Source organism: Mus caroli, unplaced genomic scaffold (assembly GCF_900094665.2).
Source record: "Mus caroli unplaced genomic scaffold, CAROLI_EIJ_v1.1 scaffold_5285_1, whole genome shotgun sequence".
Taxonomy (NCBI): Eukaryota; Metazoa; Chordata; class Mammalia; order Rodentia; family Muridae; genus Mus; species Mus caroli.
The window spans coordinates 101,515-119,660 of record NW_018390010.1 but is presented as its reverse complement, the minus strand read 5'-3'; the positions used below and the strand labels follow the sequence as shown (position 1 = coordinate 119,660).

The window sequence follows — 18,146 nt, the reverse complement described above, 5'->3', positions numbered from 1 at the left end:
CTGGATGTCCACTAGTTTAATCACAGAGCAATCTTTGAGGTCGTACCAATTCCAATGATCTAGCCACTGTCTAAGTAATTCAATGGGAGGCTGAGCCCCATAGACCTCGCGGGCAGGCATATTCACATCATCTACAAAGACTATCTAAGAAAGAAAAGAGATTAGAGAATATTAGCACTCAAGCCTCTTGTGGCACATGCCTCTAATCCCTGCACTTGGGAGGCAGATGCAGGAGATCTCTGAGTTTGAGGCCAGCCTACCTAGGGCTACATTAGTGAGNCACTGTCTCCAAAAGAAAAACATAAAATAAAGGAATAGAATAGAAAATATTAGCACTTGACATAGAACCCTACTACATAAGTGATGCAGACAAAGTGTTAGTCTGTATTCTTACAGCTATAGGATGTGAGGAGCGGGTGTGGCGGCAGTCCCAAAGGCGCCAGGGACTGCAGCTAAGTCGTATGACTTGCACCTGACTTCCTCATATAAACCACAACTATCATGAGAGCTGCGCAGGTGTGCCAGGATACTGGTAAATCCATTCTGATGGAGATATGCCCCGGCTGCCCTGATTAGCTGAAGCTGCGTGCCTGGTGAGGTGGCGTGGCCTGCTGTACGTGGATGAGAACTGAGAGTATTTAAGAGTGAGAGGCCCAGGGCTCGAGGGGAGCTATAAACAAGAAGAAACAGGACTGAATAAACTGCTGTTAGAAGGACTCATGGTCATGTCGTTCTTGCTGGTCGAGAGCGGACGCAACAATAGGATGTATACCTGAGAGGTGATTTTGTTTCTTTTTCAAACAAAAATGCTATCTTTAGGTTCCTACAAAAATAAGGAGCCCTCCTCACTGCTAATATGTATAGGTTGGTGTTCCAAGGCTTACAAATCCTCTTAGGCCATTTGTAGCTCACTGTACTTTTTACTCTTGTGAAGCACTCTGAATTATAAGCTCGCAAAGAAAGGTGCAACTCTTAGGGGAGTAGAGCCTTTGAGCGGTGAAGGCTCAGTTGAGAAGGGAGTTCCTCACAGAGAGGCATAAATAAGTCTTCTTGTAGAGAGAGTTCTTAAAGAAAAGAAAGTATTAAACATGCTAAGAGTGTTAGTACAGGAATTAAAGTTTAATTTTTCATTTCAATATTTTGTTTTCTATTTATAAAGCAGCAGCTTAAAAGTATCAAAGGGCTGGCACTTAAAAATAACATTAAGATGTTCATTGTCATACAAATATGACCAGTTGTAGGATCTTTTAAAAACCAAATATGGCCTGTTTTAAGAAAAGTTTTTTTCCCTTTTTTCTTTTGTGGTTTTCTTTTTTCTATTTTGAAGCAAGGTCTTGTGTATCCAAGGCTGGCCTTGAACTCAATATGTATCAAAGAATGACCTTGAATTTCTGGCAGCTCTCTCTCCATCTCTTGACAACTGGCCTCAGAGGCTTTTGCTACTACACACAGTTTGCTGTAATCAAGCTAGCTAAGTACTCTACTTCTTATGTTACATTCCCAGCCTAGGAAAGTTTAAAATTAAAAAGAATTCATTTAAAAGAAAAGGACCAATGAGATAGAAAAACATCTCAGAGGGTAAGTGTGCCCACTGTCAGCACTAATGCCCTGGGTTTGATCCCAGAATACATGGTTGAGGGAGAGAGAGTTGTTTCCAAAAGTTGTCTTTTTGCCCCAACACGTGTACTGTCACACATACACATACACACACACACACACACACACACACAAACACACGCACACACACATGAACATCAAATCATTTAAAACAAAAAATAAACCAAAGATGCCAATCTTTAGCTTGCCAGGTTTCCTTGTTCTGATTGTGGCAGTGGGGGCATGAATGGGCCCAGGATTATACTAGAGATAGAACAGTGGGGAGAAGCCCTTACCATTCTCTTGCCTAAAGGAGGGCCAAAAACTCCTTTTCTTCTTTTGTCCAGTTTCGACATGATGATATTCTGAGTTTGGGCTGCTGTAGTTTGGGCTGAGAAGTTAACTATAAGAGGTTTGTAGATGTCCTTATTGAGTTGATTTAAAAGAAAATTCTACACAACAGAAAACAAGAGTGAGACACAGTTGAAACTTGTTTTGTCATTTCAGAATAAGCATGAAGCATCACTGCTGATAAACTTGAGTTGAACTTGAGATATCAGAACAATGCAAAGAAAGAATGAATATGAACAACAGTTACCATGGCAACAGCCTGTCTCTACCTGCCCAGGTGCTTTGCATGTATCTTCTCTGATCTTCACAATAGTACACATTACTCAACAGGAACCAGCAAGGACTGAGAAGTTAGGAAAATTACTTCCAGCCTTAGAGGAAGGACAAGAATTTAGCCTGCTTTTGTCTCTGAATAGACACAATTCTTTTAGGTGCTCATTACTGCCTTTGTTCTTTCATGCCCAGTCATCATTCTGTCAGCTAAACTTAACAACATTTCATTTCAATCAGAATTCAGTGGAATTCATTGTCAAAAACTGGAGGAATGTGGAATAATTGGAAACTTCAGATGGAAGACAGTCTGGCAATAGCACCTTCCTTCCCCTCCTCTAGCTGAGATATGGGCCATATCTGTCATGGCAGCCGCCACCACACAGCTAACAGCTGGGATTGTTCCAGACTCACTGTGGGAAGTCCATCCTCTTACTACAAAGTAACCATCAGCTGGAAAGTAATTCAGATATGTAACCATCAAGTCTGGTTACAGTTTTCAAGAGGCATAATCCTCACCCTAAATAAGTTATTCTTATATCAAAATGAGTGGGACAGTGATTCAGTAACATCATTATCACCTAACATATGCAGCCCACCAGAGACAAAACTGCTAAGAGCTTTCTTCAAAAAAAAAAAAGGTACATCTTTAAAGAGTTTTCTAAAAATAAAAGACAGTAGATCCCAAATTCCTTGCAATTTAAACAACAAAATAGTTGAGTATATTTGTAAATTAAGCCAACCTTAAACATGATCATTCTTAAGATGTCAAGAATGCTTTAACCAAACACATTTACATTTCTACAGTACTCACAATGATATAAACACTCTTTCCAGTTCCTGTTGGTCCTAAAAATATTGAAGGCTTTTGATGAGTGGTCAGTAAATGCATTAGAGCAGAGTAACGGATCGTATCTAGAGTTGGCACAATGATCTCATTAAACTGTACATCTTTGGGAATTGCAGGAGTTTCTGCCAAATTCTTTATCCATTTATCCCATCTTCCTAAGCCCTGTTTACAGTAAACAACCAAATAGTCAAAGGTGTTAAATACTTTCAAAGGCTCTGTACTTCTGTGCAATTGTAGACAACATCAAGACCAATATAATTCTAATGTTTATTCATTTGTTTTGTTCTTTAGCACAATTAATTATCCTCTCAGTCTGAAAGTTGAATTTTCTATGAAAATGGAGGAGAACCTCCGCTCCCATGTGACTATAACTGCACTGGTAGTGCTTGGGCATCTCAGATATTCTGAAGCTACAGCTATGACAGCTCCATCATCAACATTGGATTCTTTAATCACATTGACAAAATTTGATGAGACAACGATTAAAGAGTAAAGAATTTTATTTAATATTTTGCAAAACATGCAATAATTTCCCAAGAAGTTAACTGTACAGTGCTACATTCACTCCAGTAGTAACTAGCGTGACAGGCCTAGAAACCTGGACATAGTCCTGAGGCAAAAAGTTGAGGGAAACGTAGTCTCCTGGAACCGTGGCATCCTGGATAATGAATGCTCCAAACTTGTCCTTGTAAATGGATCTGTGTGCTTTCTTTCAGTATTGTCTTATTATAGGTGCCTCCAAGCAATGACTTGCCAAATACCTAAGCAAAATCTAACTTTGCTTACTGGCCTTCGCCCTAGGTAGTCCTTGAGCTGACTCTGGGCTTGGAATTCAGTAAGAATGTTGCCTCTTCAGTGACATTCAGAATTGCCTCTAGTATTGTAAGAGATATAGTGAAAGAAATCAGGCATTACTATCTATTACATAGAGTTAGAAATCTCAGGGCAAGCTTGCAAAGAATCTTTATTACAGTCAGGTAAGGCAGACTACATTGCATAGTAAAAGAAAGTTGGTGAGTTCTTCTGACAAATGGAGATTCCCTACAGATACTTAAAAGAGAAGCCATGTTACTCGCATATGCAGGAATTTACAAAGACCTAGGAAGAAGGAAGGTTGTGGTCTAAGAAGGAACTAGAGTAAATACTAAGAACTATAGATAGCTGAGTTACACCCATACACAGGAATTTACAATGGCCTAGGGGGAAGGTGGACTATACAATAGACTAGAATTGGAACTATGGCAAGGGCATGAAGCCCTTGACCCTGGCTTCTAAGATTAAGCTGACCTTAGGTGGGGCTGCTTTTAATCACAGTTGTTAACATTGATTTTTATCCCAGTTGGTTCCTGTTAGGTTTTTCTATGCATTCCTCTGTTTTGTGTAAAATTCACTTATAAGACTGGTGCTCGCTTTGAGACAAATTACATTCAGATACAACACACTCCCTTGTTTCTGTCACCCTCCATGTCAACTCCTTGCCTGCCTGTCCAGGACCCTGATTTCTTTGGCGGATTGAGGGAGGCCAACTGAGGCCAGTCCTCAGCATTACAGCACTTGACTTTAATGGTTATATCAGGCAAAATTCATTTTATGAAAATGTAATATAATTTAAAATTATTAACAAATTAATATATACAACTAATATAATAATATATTAACTATATTCACAATGAATTATAATATAGTAAGATTTCTAATTTGTGATTATCATGAAAATATGCTATTTGCATCCAATTAGTTTGTAAGTTATATATGTTTTTTATAATAAAGTTTCAAAATCATTCTACTCTGGAAAAATAATATTGCCTTATCCTTCCTTAATACCAACTTAGAGATAAACTAGTGATTCAAAACACATCAGATGCAGACCTATCTTTCCTTGGCATTGCCAAATACCCACAACTAGTTCTCACTGGTGGCTATCCTAGACAACAGATGTCTCCTTTACTTGGCCTTTGCACCACATTCCCTGGGCCTGGACCATGGCATGATGCTCTTCTGAAAAACATATGGACTCACTGAGCCCAGCTGTATTTTATTCATTTTGTGTGTTCTGGCAACTAGCTACACATTTGGCAAAGACACTAAGTTTAGTAAGGGCACTGAATTCATATTCAGTCTAAAAACTATTTTGCAGATTTTTCTATAACTGGTGAGAAAAAGCAGCTTCTTTTCATGGTCTTAATAATCTATTCAAACCTGTATCTTTGACCTCATTTAGGAAAGGAGACATTAAAAATCAGTAAGCTGGAGTATACAGTCATTTAAAGGCTGTGACCTTAGAGAAACCACTGAAGAGCTCCACGTCCCGGGTCCCTCCATAGGGAACATCCCACCTTCTCTATCTTTACTCTCTATGAAAATTTCAAGTGTATGAATAAATTGAAATAAAATTAGCAAATATGTGTTGGACAGGATGAAGGAGTCCTTTGTCAGATGAAATCAGCAGCACAACTCTAGAGCTATAATAATTAGAAAGTCTTAAAAATTTATCTTAAGGAAATAATCGATGCACATGCCATAACTAGTCTTCTAAGAATTTATAAAAGTGAAAGACTGAAGATTTGAAAAGTGTCCTGGTAGATTTAGGGAGGCCCTGGGAAATAATTCTACTTGAAAAACACTAGTGATCTGGAAAGTTTTCTCTTTATTAAGTAGGGGAAAAAACTGCCTATTGATGACATGGCATAATCCCAATTCTACTAAGTTTATATATGCTTCAATTATTTATTATTCCTAATGTTTGTTCTAAGCACGGTGTTTGTGGAAGTTACAACAAAACCAACAAACAGAACTCAAGACTTGTAGACCAATCCATCAGAAACTGTTCATAGGAATATGGACTCTGTGCCTGTGATGTACATACAAATGAATCTCCAAGAGATGGCCTTGAATAGCATGTGCCCGGTGCTTGGCTCAGTATCATAATGTGTAATTTTATTTAATGGGTACAAATGGTCCATTGGTTATTAGTTCCCTTTACCACTGAGGAAAACTACATTTAAGAAAATTATCCCATCCATGACTATGCAGGAAGAAAATAACTTCTCCAGGACTAAAACTCAGGGTGTCTGGCTGCAAAGCTGGCATGCCTTCCTCTAGTTCACACCATCTGCTCATGTGAGCCAGGAGGGGCAAACAACCCCAGAGCCACCACATGCTCTGTCTCACCAGGGACTCTGCCAGGCTGGCACTTACACATCCTGCTTCAGAACTCACCTCCGGGATAAACTGATAATCATAGAGTGTTCCCTTCTCAGGAAATGGCACTATAAACGCCTTTGAGGATGTTTGCTCAGTACCACTCAGTAACTTAAACTTATTTCGAGTTAGGCCTGAAATTGGACCTTCCAGTAGCTCTCGGAGGATCTTATTGAATTTCAGACGATCATCATCTGTACAAGTTGCACCAACAGACCAGATCAATGAAAACAGAAAAATGCCCTGTGTTGGAGAGATGAGAAGATAGGGTGCAATTAAAACAGATGTTTCAGTCTCTCCTGATGACTTAAGTCACCAGCCGGATTGATATCTCTGAGTAGTAATACGTGAGCTACGGTGTAATAGCAGGTCATCCAAGGAGTCTATAAGAATTTCTTTACCCCAAATTATGTCTCATAAAATCTTTAAAGTGATGCAATGCAGCATGAATTCAAGTCAAGGCCAACCTTGCAACCATGATTCTAATAAATTGTGTGTTTCAGATGCATGCTAGAGCTTGTTCTCTGAAAGAGCATTGAAGTAACTTTGGGGGGATTAAATTCAGATACATTTCATTTCAATATTGATGCAAGTGCACTGGATTTAAATAAAACAAGTCTCTACTTTTTTATTTGAAATGCTATATCAGAATTAATTATACAAACTAGATTGGCCTTTCCAAAAGCATCCTGCTTCTTCCAAAACAAATGCATGGAAGACTAGACCCATCAATTAACTGGATGGCAAAAGTCTGCCTTCTTTAAAATGTTGAAACAAACAATTACAACCATGAAAAATGGCTTTTGCTTTTAATCCTGCTTGTGTAACATCTAGTTTATGTGAAAACTTTCTCAAAGATACTTGTCCCTAAATTAATTTTTTTCACAAAATATGAGTTGTAAGAATTACACATTGGTTCTTTCTTTCTCTCTTTCTTCTCTCCCCTTCCACTCACCCTGCCACTCCCTTTGTCTCTCCCTCACAATAAACCTCTTTCACATGGGAAAAAAATTACACATTGGCCAAATTATGCTATGAGCAGCATATTAGTATTTTTTTATCTAAAACTTCTATCAAGGTCTATTGATAGTAATACTCTTTACAAATTTATATTAATTTTAAAGTGTGTGCCTGTGTGGGGTATGTGCACATGAGCATAGGTGTTGATAGATGTCCCTGCAAATAGCTTCTTTGAGTCACCTGGACTGAGTGCTACGAACTGAACTCTAATCCCATGCAAGAGCAGCAAGCTCTCTTAACCATGGCACCATCTCTCCAGACCTATATTATTATTTTTCAAACCTGTTAGCTTACAATATAGGTTAGTGTGGAATCACTAGCCTAGCATGTTTGAGGTCCTGAAGCTATCAGTTTCCAATACTGAAAAATATATAAATAACTACATAAATAAATAATATTTATGGATTTATTTGTGGATTGTCTATTTTTCCTACTTTCTTCAATCTCAAATGTACTTATACACTTGCACACACCTATCCTCCCAAAACATAAACTTGTTCTTATACAAAAAGGACAAATGTCAAAGTAGAAAATAATAAATCATGGCTTGGAGGAAACCTTTGTGACAGAGACTACTTTAGAGGCTGGTCAGGACCTGGTTTCAGTGGTAGATCCTCACTGATCTACACTGTCATTCACTGCTCAAAAGCTTACAGCCCACTATCTCTACCAGTGCAGCTTTTCTAACAGCACTCTGCATTTGGGGCTCAGCCTCTTCCTCCCTCTTAGGCTTCCACGATTTCCCTTTGTTGGACCCTATTTATTAAGGTCGAAGTCTACCATAGTCCAGATGGCTCTCTGAGCTGGAAAAAACGGGGACAAATCCTTTACCAGCAGGGTTTCCCTTTCTCTGACCTTGTCTGGGCAGCCTGAACCCCAACTCTCTCTACCTGTTCAACTTCCTCTTTTCCCCTTCCTCTTTTTCTCATAAGAACCCAACCCGCAAGTACCTGGGTTCCTGGAAAGCCTCTCCATGCAAAGGAGCCATTCACAGAACTTTAAACTCTATCCAATAATTTTCATTTACTCTGAAACTTCTTCCCATTTTCTAAAGTCCACATATGCTCCTGTTTCTCTCAGAATGAAGTATACACATGCAAGCTACGATCTTCTCATAGAGCTGTCTCATTGAAGATCATCAGAGAAGGCCTTTGCCTGCAAGAACTGTAACACTAAGATCCTCAGAGAAGGCCTTCTCTCACACATCCAGAACTGCCCTTCATCCTTCTAGCTCAGTGTGCAGAAGCATCTAGACACCCTGAGTGGGAGAAAACAGAGAACTCGGAACCACAGGTGGACCCGCAAAATGCATACCTCATCCCTGAGTCCCATTTCAGGAGCAAAGTGGGTCTCATTGATTGGAGGGCTTTGCTGAAAGCAAAAGACATTTGTTTTTCTACTGCAAGACCCAGAGAACAATGTACCGCCTTACCTCCAGCAAAGAGAAACTTTCTCGGTCACTTCTTTCCTTTTGTTTGTTTTCATCAGCAAAGTCATCCATAAAACAGTCTATGAGATTCATTAAGGACCGAACCAAGTTTGTATCTGAAGTAGGAGAGAGCTCCTGGAAAATCAGAAGGAAGGGTCTGTCAAACAAAGAACGCCAGGCACCCGTGTTCCCGCATCTCCTGTATGGAGCCTGTCTCATCCTAGCAGGCACGGAATCTATGAAAAGGTACTCTGTGATTCTCATTTATGAAGGAAAGCTGAGGTCTATAGTCATGTCTTCTCTACAGTGATTACCATGCATCAGTAACATGTTCTCTTTTTATAATATGTATGTGTGACCTACATGAAGGTCTTTCAGGGGCTGAGTCTTTTTCTACCATGTTGAGGCAGGGGCACTTCTTTCTATGCCACAACTAGCTGATCTGTGAGCTTCTGAGTGATTGTCTTGCCTCTTCTTCCCATCCTGACATTGATATTTCAGAGGCACCTGCCACATCTGGCTTTTTGTGAGTTCTGCGAATAGAACACTGGTTTGCCTGGCAGATGTTCTTACCCACTGAGTCATCGCAGCAGCTGGTGGTATGTATATTCTATAAAACCTCTCCAGTTAAAAGGCATGTGTTTATCTTAATCAGAGGCATAGACTCTATCCTTTATTAATCTTTGATTAAGATAAACACAACACATTCCTTCAAAAGGTTTAGGATCTATTGAGGAAATAGCTCTTGCCTAGCATGCACAAAGACCTGGGTTCAATTCTCAGGAACACACACACACACTTTTTAATTAGTATTTCAGACTTTTCTGTGTGATAAAATCACTTTCTGTAGTTTAATATTCCTTTCTGAATTAGTCTAAATGTTCCATTTGAGTTACACTCTGTTATATCTTAACTTTGCGCACACACACACACACTCACACACACACACACAAAACCCTAAAGATTTGTTTACAATACATACAGTAAACTCAACTCCATGAGAGATATCCAAGTTCACTCAATGTCGGTAGTTACACACATTATTCACTTTATGTTTTCGGCATCCCACTGTTACAATCATATAAAGTGAACCAGGAAACACACACATTTCCCAGGGCCATGTTCTCACTGTGCACCCGCCATCTTCCCATCTAGTGGCTCTCTCCCAGCCTCCATGAGTGCAGTCCTTTGTGGTTATCAGGTGAAAATTCACCTAGTGAAGTGTTATCTGAGGACCAGAAGTGGCAGGATTCCTAGTCAGACATCTCGACCTCGTAAGACTTACAGACCCTAGGACTGAGCTTCTGGCTAACATGGGACTGAAATTGATGGGATGGGCCTGGAAAATGTAATATAAAAACAAAAAAGAAAACTAGACCTTTAGGCCCAGGCTTGAGAATGTGACCTTCGTGACTCAATGCTCCAAGGCATGCTAATCATAAAAGAGATAGCGACATTCCTCCACCCATCCGCTTCCTGGGTTCAGGGAGTGTTTGCTCCAAAAGGACCACCCTGACCATTCATGGAACTCGCTATGCAAATGTGCTATTGTTAGAGGTTCATAGAAACTGTCTTGAGAAATAACCACACAATTACCAGGTATTCCTTGTGACTCTTGTGACTTTGCACTTCCTCATGACTCTTAACTGGTATTTTTGGTATTTTCCAACAACGCCCTCCCCACCCCCTTGAGTTGTGGTTTCTTCCTTTAAATACCCTCTGTCCCAGCTACTTGGGGCCCATGGTCCTCTACTCCTGCGTGGTATATGACTGTGGGTCCCAGAGTGCTCTTGGAATAAAAGTCCTCTTGCAGTTTGCATCAAGACTGTTTCTCGAGAGTGATTTGGGGTGTTGCCTCTCCTGAGTCAGAACGTGAGGGAGTCCTCACATTGTGGTTCTTTCAGATCAATACAAATGGTTCCTCCTAGGCAGACACCTATGGTTATAATGGCTATCCATAACTTCTGTAAGACAGAAGTCCTACTATGTTAGAAAGTGTACATAAAAAAGTTTGGTTTTGCCATCTAGCCAAGGCACATGTCCATGATGTAGACAGTTCATTTCTTTGTAGGACTTAAATCCTCTGACAGTGCTAGGGAAGAAGAAACACGAATTCTATATCTTGTTTTCTTCTGACTCTCGAGCATGTATGTTTAGATGGTTTGGAGCATGGTTACTTCCTGTTCATAACACACTTACGTGCCAGTCAATGACTGAAAGAACAATGATGCCCATTTTCTCATCAGCATCTTGCACATTCCTCAGCCACTGCCCCAGATACACAGGTCTCTATCCTCATATGTATTTGCCTGGAAGCCCCTATTTTCGTTCTTATCTTTCTACCAAGCATTTGTTTTAGAAAATTTGGAAAAATAATGCACACAAACATAAACACATACACACACATGAAAATATAATATACAACCGCTCACCTGAAATAAGAGATAACTGTTAGGATGCAGTCTCTGCTCTTGGGAAACCCAGTCTGCTCTCCTTCCCCTAAACCTGCCCACACAGAAAAATCTTCTCCATCCACATGGAGAGAACTCCAGGCTAACATGTCAACACATCTCCAAGTTTCTCGAAACTCACCCAAGAGTGCTCGCCCAGAGGCTGTTTCTGACCGTGTATAGACACAATCCCAGGTGTTAGCCAACACACCATCTCTCTTCACCTAAGCTCTATTACTCCCTCCCCTGCTTTAGCCTGGATGTGGGACTTCACTTACCTCTACCTGGGAGGACAGTGGACCCACCTGAGAGCTGCCTCCTAATAAACCTGCCTTTACCTGCTTTTAAAATGCTCCAATCTGGCCTATATCTGTGACACTCAGGGAGAGATAAAAAACAAAACAAAACAAAAAAACCAATAACATCTAGATACTGTAATGCACAAGGCTAGGCAGACTTTTCAGGTTTCTTCATTTTTAAGAAAGAATAATTATACTGATAACACTGTCTCCATTTCTAAGATGCTACACTTTGCCTGTTTTTGGATAACAGTTATTATGAATTCAAGCCTTTTTATTTTGGTCTGAGCTGAGGTCTTAGCAGGCAGTGCTGACATATGCCTGTAATCATAGCACTTGGTAGGCAGAGGCAGCCAGATTGCAGGTACAGGCCAGCCTGGGCTTCAGGCCTGAGAAGATTTGTACCAAAGAAAAGAAATAAAAAAGAATAAAATGGAAAAAAAATTCTGTGGAGCATTGGGCTATGGAAAGACAGTCTGGTCTTCAGTCAAGCTGAAGTGGAACCCCAGGACCTGGTGGTGATAATTCACCTACATGGGACAGGAGGAATTCTCCCATGTCTCCTGGAATCCTGGCTCCTGTCGAAGTTACTACCCCCTCAGCCCCCACAAGAGAAGCATGGTTAGTAGTCACATAGGCTATGGCCCAAGCTTCTGATCTTCAGGCTAGATTCCTCCCCAGTTACATAGCAACAGTAAAGATAACAGCATACAATAAGAAGGGCTGTTTGGCCCCTCCTCACTCTCTTGCTCTCTTACTCCTCTTACTCCTCTTACTCTCCTCTCTCCTCTTCTCTCTCTCTCCTATTCCTCTCCTCTCTTCTCTTCTCCTCTCACTCTCTCCCTCTTACTCTCTAGCCTTTCTCTCTCTCTCCTTTTCCCCCTTCTCTCCTCTTGGCCATGGCCAGTCTGTCTCTTTTACCTTCTCTCTTTCTCCCTGTCTTTCTACAATAAAGATCTAAAACCATAGACTGTCTGTTCATCAAGGCCTGCTGCACTTACTCTCACCTGTGTGGGAACATCTCTCCCTCAGCCCTCTCTCCCATAACCCCAGGGCTACAGGATGTCACCCCGGGGACCCCGGTTGGGGGCTGCCCCTTGTCCATACTCCATCGAGTGGGGTCAGTGGCTTAGATGCCCACCCAGGGCCGAGTGGAAAGCATCTGGCAGCCCTCCTGAGTCTGCCTTCCCAGAGCATAGGAAGAACTCTGGCTGGGCTCAGGCTATCTTCCCCCCCTCCTTCCCCTGTCCCCCATTAGTTCCCACAATTTCCAATCATACCTAACAAAAAGTATGTTTTCCATTAGCTTTAAAAAACATTGAGATTAATACATTTCATTCAAGTTTTCCACTTTTTAAATCTTAAAGTTTCAGTTTGTCTTACCTTTGTATGCCTTCTAATGAATTCAATAGAAAGAGGGACCATTCTATCAAACAAGCCTCCTATAAATTCCTTCTGAATGATACTGACTGACTGTGGTAACGTGTTTATCCAGGATACCATCAGTGGTCTCCAGCCTAGCATGTGAGGCTCCATGTAGATCATGCCACACCGGGAAACCTGGAAGGACATGTATTGGTTAGCATCCAAGTACTGCTCAAAACGTTCCATTACTACACAGACTCAGTCTGTTCACATGACAGGAAGGGGGCAGTCATCACTTGAGGTGGATTTAAGGACATTTTCCAGAAACGATGTGTGATTGTAAATGGGTAGATACCTTCTAACAGATGAAGGTTGAAGGTCACGTGATGTATATCTGTTCTCAGGCACCTAGTCATGGATGCTTTTCTGTTTTATGTCTCTCAAGAACAAAGATCACCAAGTCCTTTGCTAGCCTCACCACTGATTCAGTTTGGCCACATGAGGTACCTGGCACAGGGGACTGACTACAGCAAACAGGTCTAAGAAGCCTCCTGTTGATCATCAGATTTCCCATAATGAAAGAAAATCTACTTCAGTTAATCACTGGGACAGAATCAGGTGGGGTTAAACAGGGAGTCCTGTGTACAAGATCTGGTTTCCTACTGGGCATTAAGAAGAGTTGGAACATCTGTTTCTTACAACCCTATAGGGACAAAGACTTAATTTTATATCATTCCTTGATCTTAGCTTGTGTGTGTGATTTTGTAAAATGATCCAAAATAAAAGAAAAAATAAACAAATTACTAAATTTGTCATGGTATGTGAGCAGATAGTGCCTGCTTGTTCAGGACCACAGATTGCATTCACAATGGAATGTATAAGTACATTCAATTTAGAGTAAAGCTACCAAGTAAAAATAAACATTTTCAGAAATTGTGCAATTTGTAGGCAAACGCCAAACTTGAGAACTTACAGTGGCAGGAGAGGCNACTTCCAGATCCATCGGTTCAAAAATCAGGTTCATTTGTGGTGACATTTGAATAATCTCCCCACTCATCAGACACAGCTTCTTGTTGTCATCCAGCACAGTGTTCATGTTCTCAATCCACACGGCATCAACTGGCCCATCAAAGATTAACCACTTCCTGTCTGGAGTCTACATGCAGAGTGGATAAAGGACAAATGCAATGGAGGAAACAGATCAATAATATCTCAAAATTTAGAAATATAAATTTTTTACCATGAAAACATAAAACAGTACTCTTTAAAATTNACTATAAACAGGCAGGTGCATGTATACATACACACACACACTCATACACACACTCACACACAACATACACAAACATACTCATACACACACACAAGCGTAGATGAAGAAGCCTACATATGCCATGGACAAGGCAAAACTATCAAACACATCACTTGATTCAATCTTTTCAATGTTTCCAATGCTAAATACATGTAAACTGCTTTTTAAAAATTAGAACCGAAATTACCATTGATAGGGAAAACAAAATGTTCATTCAAATATGCCTGTTCTTAGTATTCTCTAATAGATCACTCTTCCGAATTCTACCTAAAGTTTTTTATAATGTTAATAGCTTCTATGCACTATGCTAAAACTTTGGTTTTCTTCTATGAAATAAATTCACACACACACACACTAGTGTAGGATAATGGTTTTCAACCTTCCTAATACTGCGACCCTTCAATACAGCTTCTCATGTTGTGGTGACCCCAAACATAAAATGACTTTCATTGCTACTTCATGACTGTCATTTTGCTACTGTTTTGAGTTATAATGTAGATATATGTGTTTTTCAATGGCTTTAGGCAATCCTTATGAAAAAATCATTTTCTTCACAAACACATTATGACCCACAGGTTGAAAACCACTGGTATAGGATACAAAAATCAATATAACATTAACACAAAGTTCTGTACACCAGTAATAATATGTGCTAGTGGTGTATAGATAATACAAAGTCAGTATAATGACCTGACAAATATTATGAAATATAAAAATACTTACACATGACAAATATTATGAAATATAAAAATACTTACACATTGTCCAGAAAATGACCACCTTTCTGATTCCTATAATTCTACCTGGTCATGTATGCAAATGATGTTTGGTTCACTGTCACCTAACTTGAGTTCCAGTGGTGATGGAACTAAGTCCTTCTTACCACAGTCTCAGACNCCATGGTTAACTCCATAGGACCATGAGCTGCCCCAGGGTCAACACCCTAGGTTCACACCAAAGCTGGTACTTGTGTGCTTGGAACTCAGGAGGANAGCACGGAAGAGTACTGATTACATTATGCTCTGGGTGATCACTTTTAGACCAGCAGTCTCTTGAACTGTCCACTGCCAGTGCCTGTCAACTGTCACTTTGGGGACACTGCTGTGACCTTGAGTTTCATCTTCTGAAGGACTTCTTTTTTCACCCTGCTCTACTGGTTTTGAGTAAACTACTGCACCTCACTGAGATTTAGTGTACATAGGGCATAGCTTTCTACACAGTGTAATGTAAGCTATGTAAGGGCACATTGCACAGAGGTAACCCATAGAAAGAGGTACCTCTTTCTATGTAAATGATGTGCCTGTTTACATGTCTAGAAGCTTCATGTTACATTATTGTGGCCTGAGCACACGCACTTTGGACCCTGCTTATGAGTGTGACAGTCACCTGCACAGAACAAGGCACAGAAGAGACCCCAGTCCTGCAATATCTGTTAAGTGCAGCCTCTTCTCTTCCAACCATACAATATGGAAAGTTCTGGAACACTGGACATTTTTGTTCTGAAGTATTTCTAACAAGGATATAACAAGGGCAGCAGATCAGACTACAGACAGAAATGATGTCAGAGAAGAGGCTGTGTGCCACATCACTGGAATCATCCACTCTCTTGACTTCCAAGAGTTCTGTAAAGGACCTCCAGGACAGAGGTGCCCAGGGACATGGTCTGTGCTGTCCTTGTATGGGCTACCATCATTCCTCTAGGAAATACCACCAAAGCCTCCAGTAACATGCTTTCAGTAAATATCTTAAGACGTAAATAACTGGGAAAGAATCAGATACTGGTCACAGGACACATAAGCTTTTTAAAATCTACATGTAAGAAGACAGACTCTTACCGAGGAAGCTGCGAATGCTCTAAAGCTGACAGCCAGGACCCCATCAGACCACTCGTGGGAAACCAAGTCAAACTGCCCATAAAGCTGGCCCATGGTGACAGACTTGGGATTTAAAACAGTTATTTGAACCTTGTTTTCTTCCATTAGTCCCTTAATGAGAAAGAAAAAAAAAACAGCATTATTTATTTCAAAGGATATTATCTTTCCTCATTGAAAACATGATTGTGTATATAAAAATATCTTAAGAAGCCTACAGCTGCCACTGTCCTCTACCCCTGTGTGGTGTATGACCATGGGCCCGAGGGCGCTCTTGAATTAAAAGTCCTTTTGCAGTTTGCAGCAAGACCGTTTCTCGTGAGTGATTTAGGGTGTCGCCTCTCCTGAGTCAGAACGTGGGGGAGTCCTCACGTTGTGGGTCTTTCATTTGGTGCATTGGCCGGGAATCTTGACCACCCCTCACACCCAAGAACCGACTTGGAGAGGATCCGCAACGCCTCACAGGGTTGGTGGAGTTCCTTGTGTTCTCTCGTCAGCCTACTTGGGATGATTGTCAACAGCTGTTGCAGATGCTCTTCACAACCAAAGACCAAGAGAGAATTCTGTTAGAAGCTAGAAAAATAGCCCCGGAGCCAACGGGCAGCCTACACAGCTACAAAATGAGATCGACGTGTGATTCCTTTTGACTCGCCCCACTTGCGACTGTGACATGGCCGAAGGAAGGGAGGGCTTGAAAATCTATCGCCAAGTTCTGGTCTCCAAGGTGCCTCAAGATGGCCCACTAATTTGGCTAAGAATAAAAGACCTGGTGCCTGGACCTGGGGCAGATCCACAGGACAGAAGGACAGAAGCAGGAGACAGAAGCATGGCAAGAAGTAAAGCAATGGGAGCTACATGGAGAGGGCCCACAACGCCCAACAATAATGAATAATTTTATTAACTTCCGGCCATGTACTCAAGTGAAAAGTCACTCAACAAGTACTTAAGGGATTTACAAAAAAAGAAAGAAAGAAAGAAAGAAAGAAAGAAAGAAAGAAAGAAAGAAAGAAAGAAAGAAAGAAAAAACTAATATAAAAATTGAGACAAAATGTGTTTTTGGCTTNAAAATCCACAGTGGATTGTTATCTATTTTTATAATATCCAATCTAGTAGGTGTAAGGTGATCTCTTTGGAGATTTGATTTGCATTTTCTATTTATAGCATTGTATTTTATTTTGAGATTTTGTTTTGAGACAGGGTTATAATATGAAGTCCTGGCTGGTCTGACACTCACAGACTTGCTTGCCTCTTAACTCTAAAACCCTGAGGTTAAGTGTGTGAGCCACTACACCTCACTAGTTTTAGGTCTTTTATTTAATCCATTTTTTAGTATATATAAATATATATGGGTCTATATCCTTTCTTCTGTTTTGGGATTGTTACTTTAAGGAATGTCTATGGAACTAGGGTTGACAAGGCCTATAATTCAAGCTCTTTAACTGTCAATGCTATACAACCTAGAATCATTTAGGAAGAGAAACTCAATTGAGAAATTATGTAGATCTGGTTAGCTTATGTGCATTTCAATGGGAGGAATTCTCTCGATTGTTAATTGACCTAGGCCACTCTGGGCAGCACTCCTCCCTGAATTGGACCCTGAACTCTATAAATGAAGAATCTAATAAACAATGACGCAAGGATAGATGTGTCACTGAAAAGCCCATTTCACCATGCATGACAACCCATGAAAGCTGGATCCAGAGAGTTTCCTGTACGGCTTGCTGGTGGCTTAGCTGTGCCTGCTCTCTCCAGCACTTGTTACCCTGGTGCAAGAGTCTTCTGACTCTTGTAAGCTTTGGAGTCTTCCAAAGTCTTAACATTTTTGTTTATTTCTTAAAACTTGCAAGTTTGCTTTACTGCCTGAGTTAATGAGCCTCTAACTAAAAGTAGTATTTCAATTTAGAGGAAGTTGCCAGACAACAGAGATCTTTCTGTTAAACTGTATAATCTTTAAATTTATTATGCTTCATTGTGTTTAGTAGATAAATCCCATAGAAATAAATGATTTGTTAAACAGAAAAAAAAAAAAAAAAAAAAAAAAAGCCTACAAAGAAGCTGCCAGCAGTAAGGAATGAGTTTAACAAGGGTCCAAAGCACAGGGTTTGGAAAGAAGTCCTTTCTATGCTCTCTGT

The 18,146-nt window shown here is 40.4% G+C and overlaps 1 protein-coding gene across 1 annotated transcript in view; it reads right to left on the bottom strand.

Annotated features, from left to right (window-relative positions):
• Positions 1-18,146, bottom strand: part of LOC110288425 (dynein heavy chain 7, axonemal-like) — a gene marked incomplete at both ends in the record, with an annotated part of 111,435 nt that overhangs the window by 1,107 nt on the left and 92,182 nt on the right. Inside the window, 8 exon segments of the mRNA XM_021154779.1 lie at positions 1-144; positions 1,893-2,048; positions 3,032-3,229; positions 6,287-6,511; positions 8,721-8,852; positions 12,850-13,026; positions 13,805-13,987; positions 15,979-16,128. The exon segment at positions 1-144 is cut by the window's left edge and continues 7 nt beyond it. Of these exon segments, the coding sequence (XP_021010438.1) occupies positions 1-144; positions 1,893-2,048; positions 3,032-3,229; positions 6,287-6,511; positions 8,721-8,852; positions 12,850-13,026; positions 13,805-13,987; positions 15,979-16,128 (1,365 nt within the window).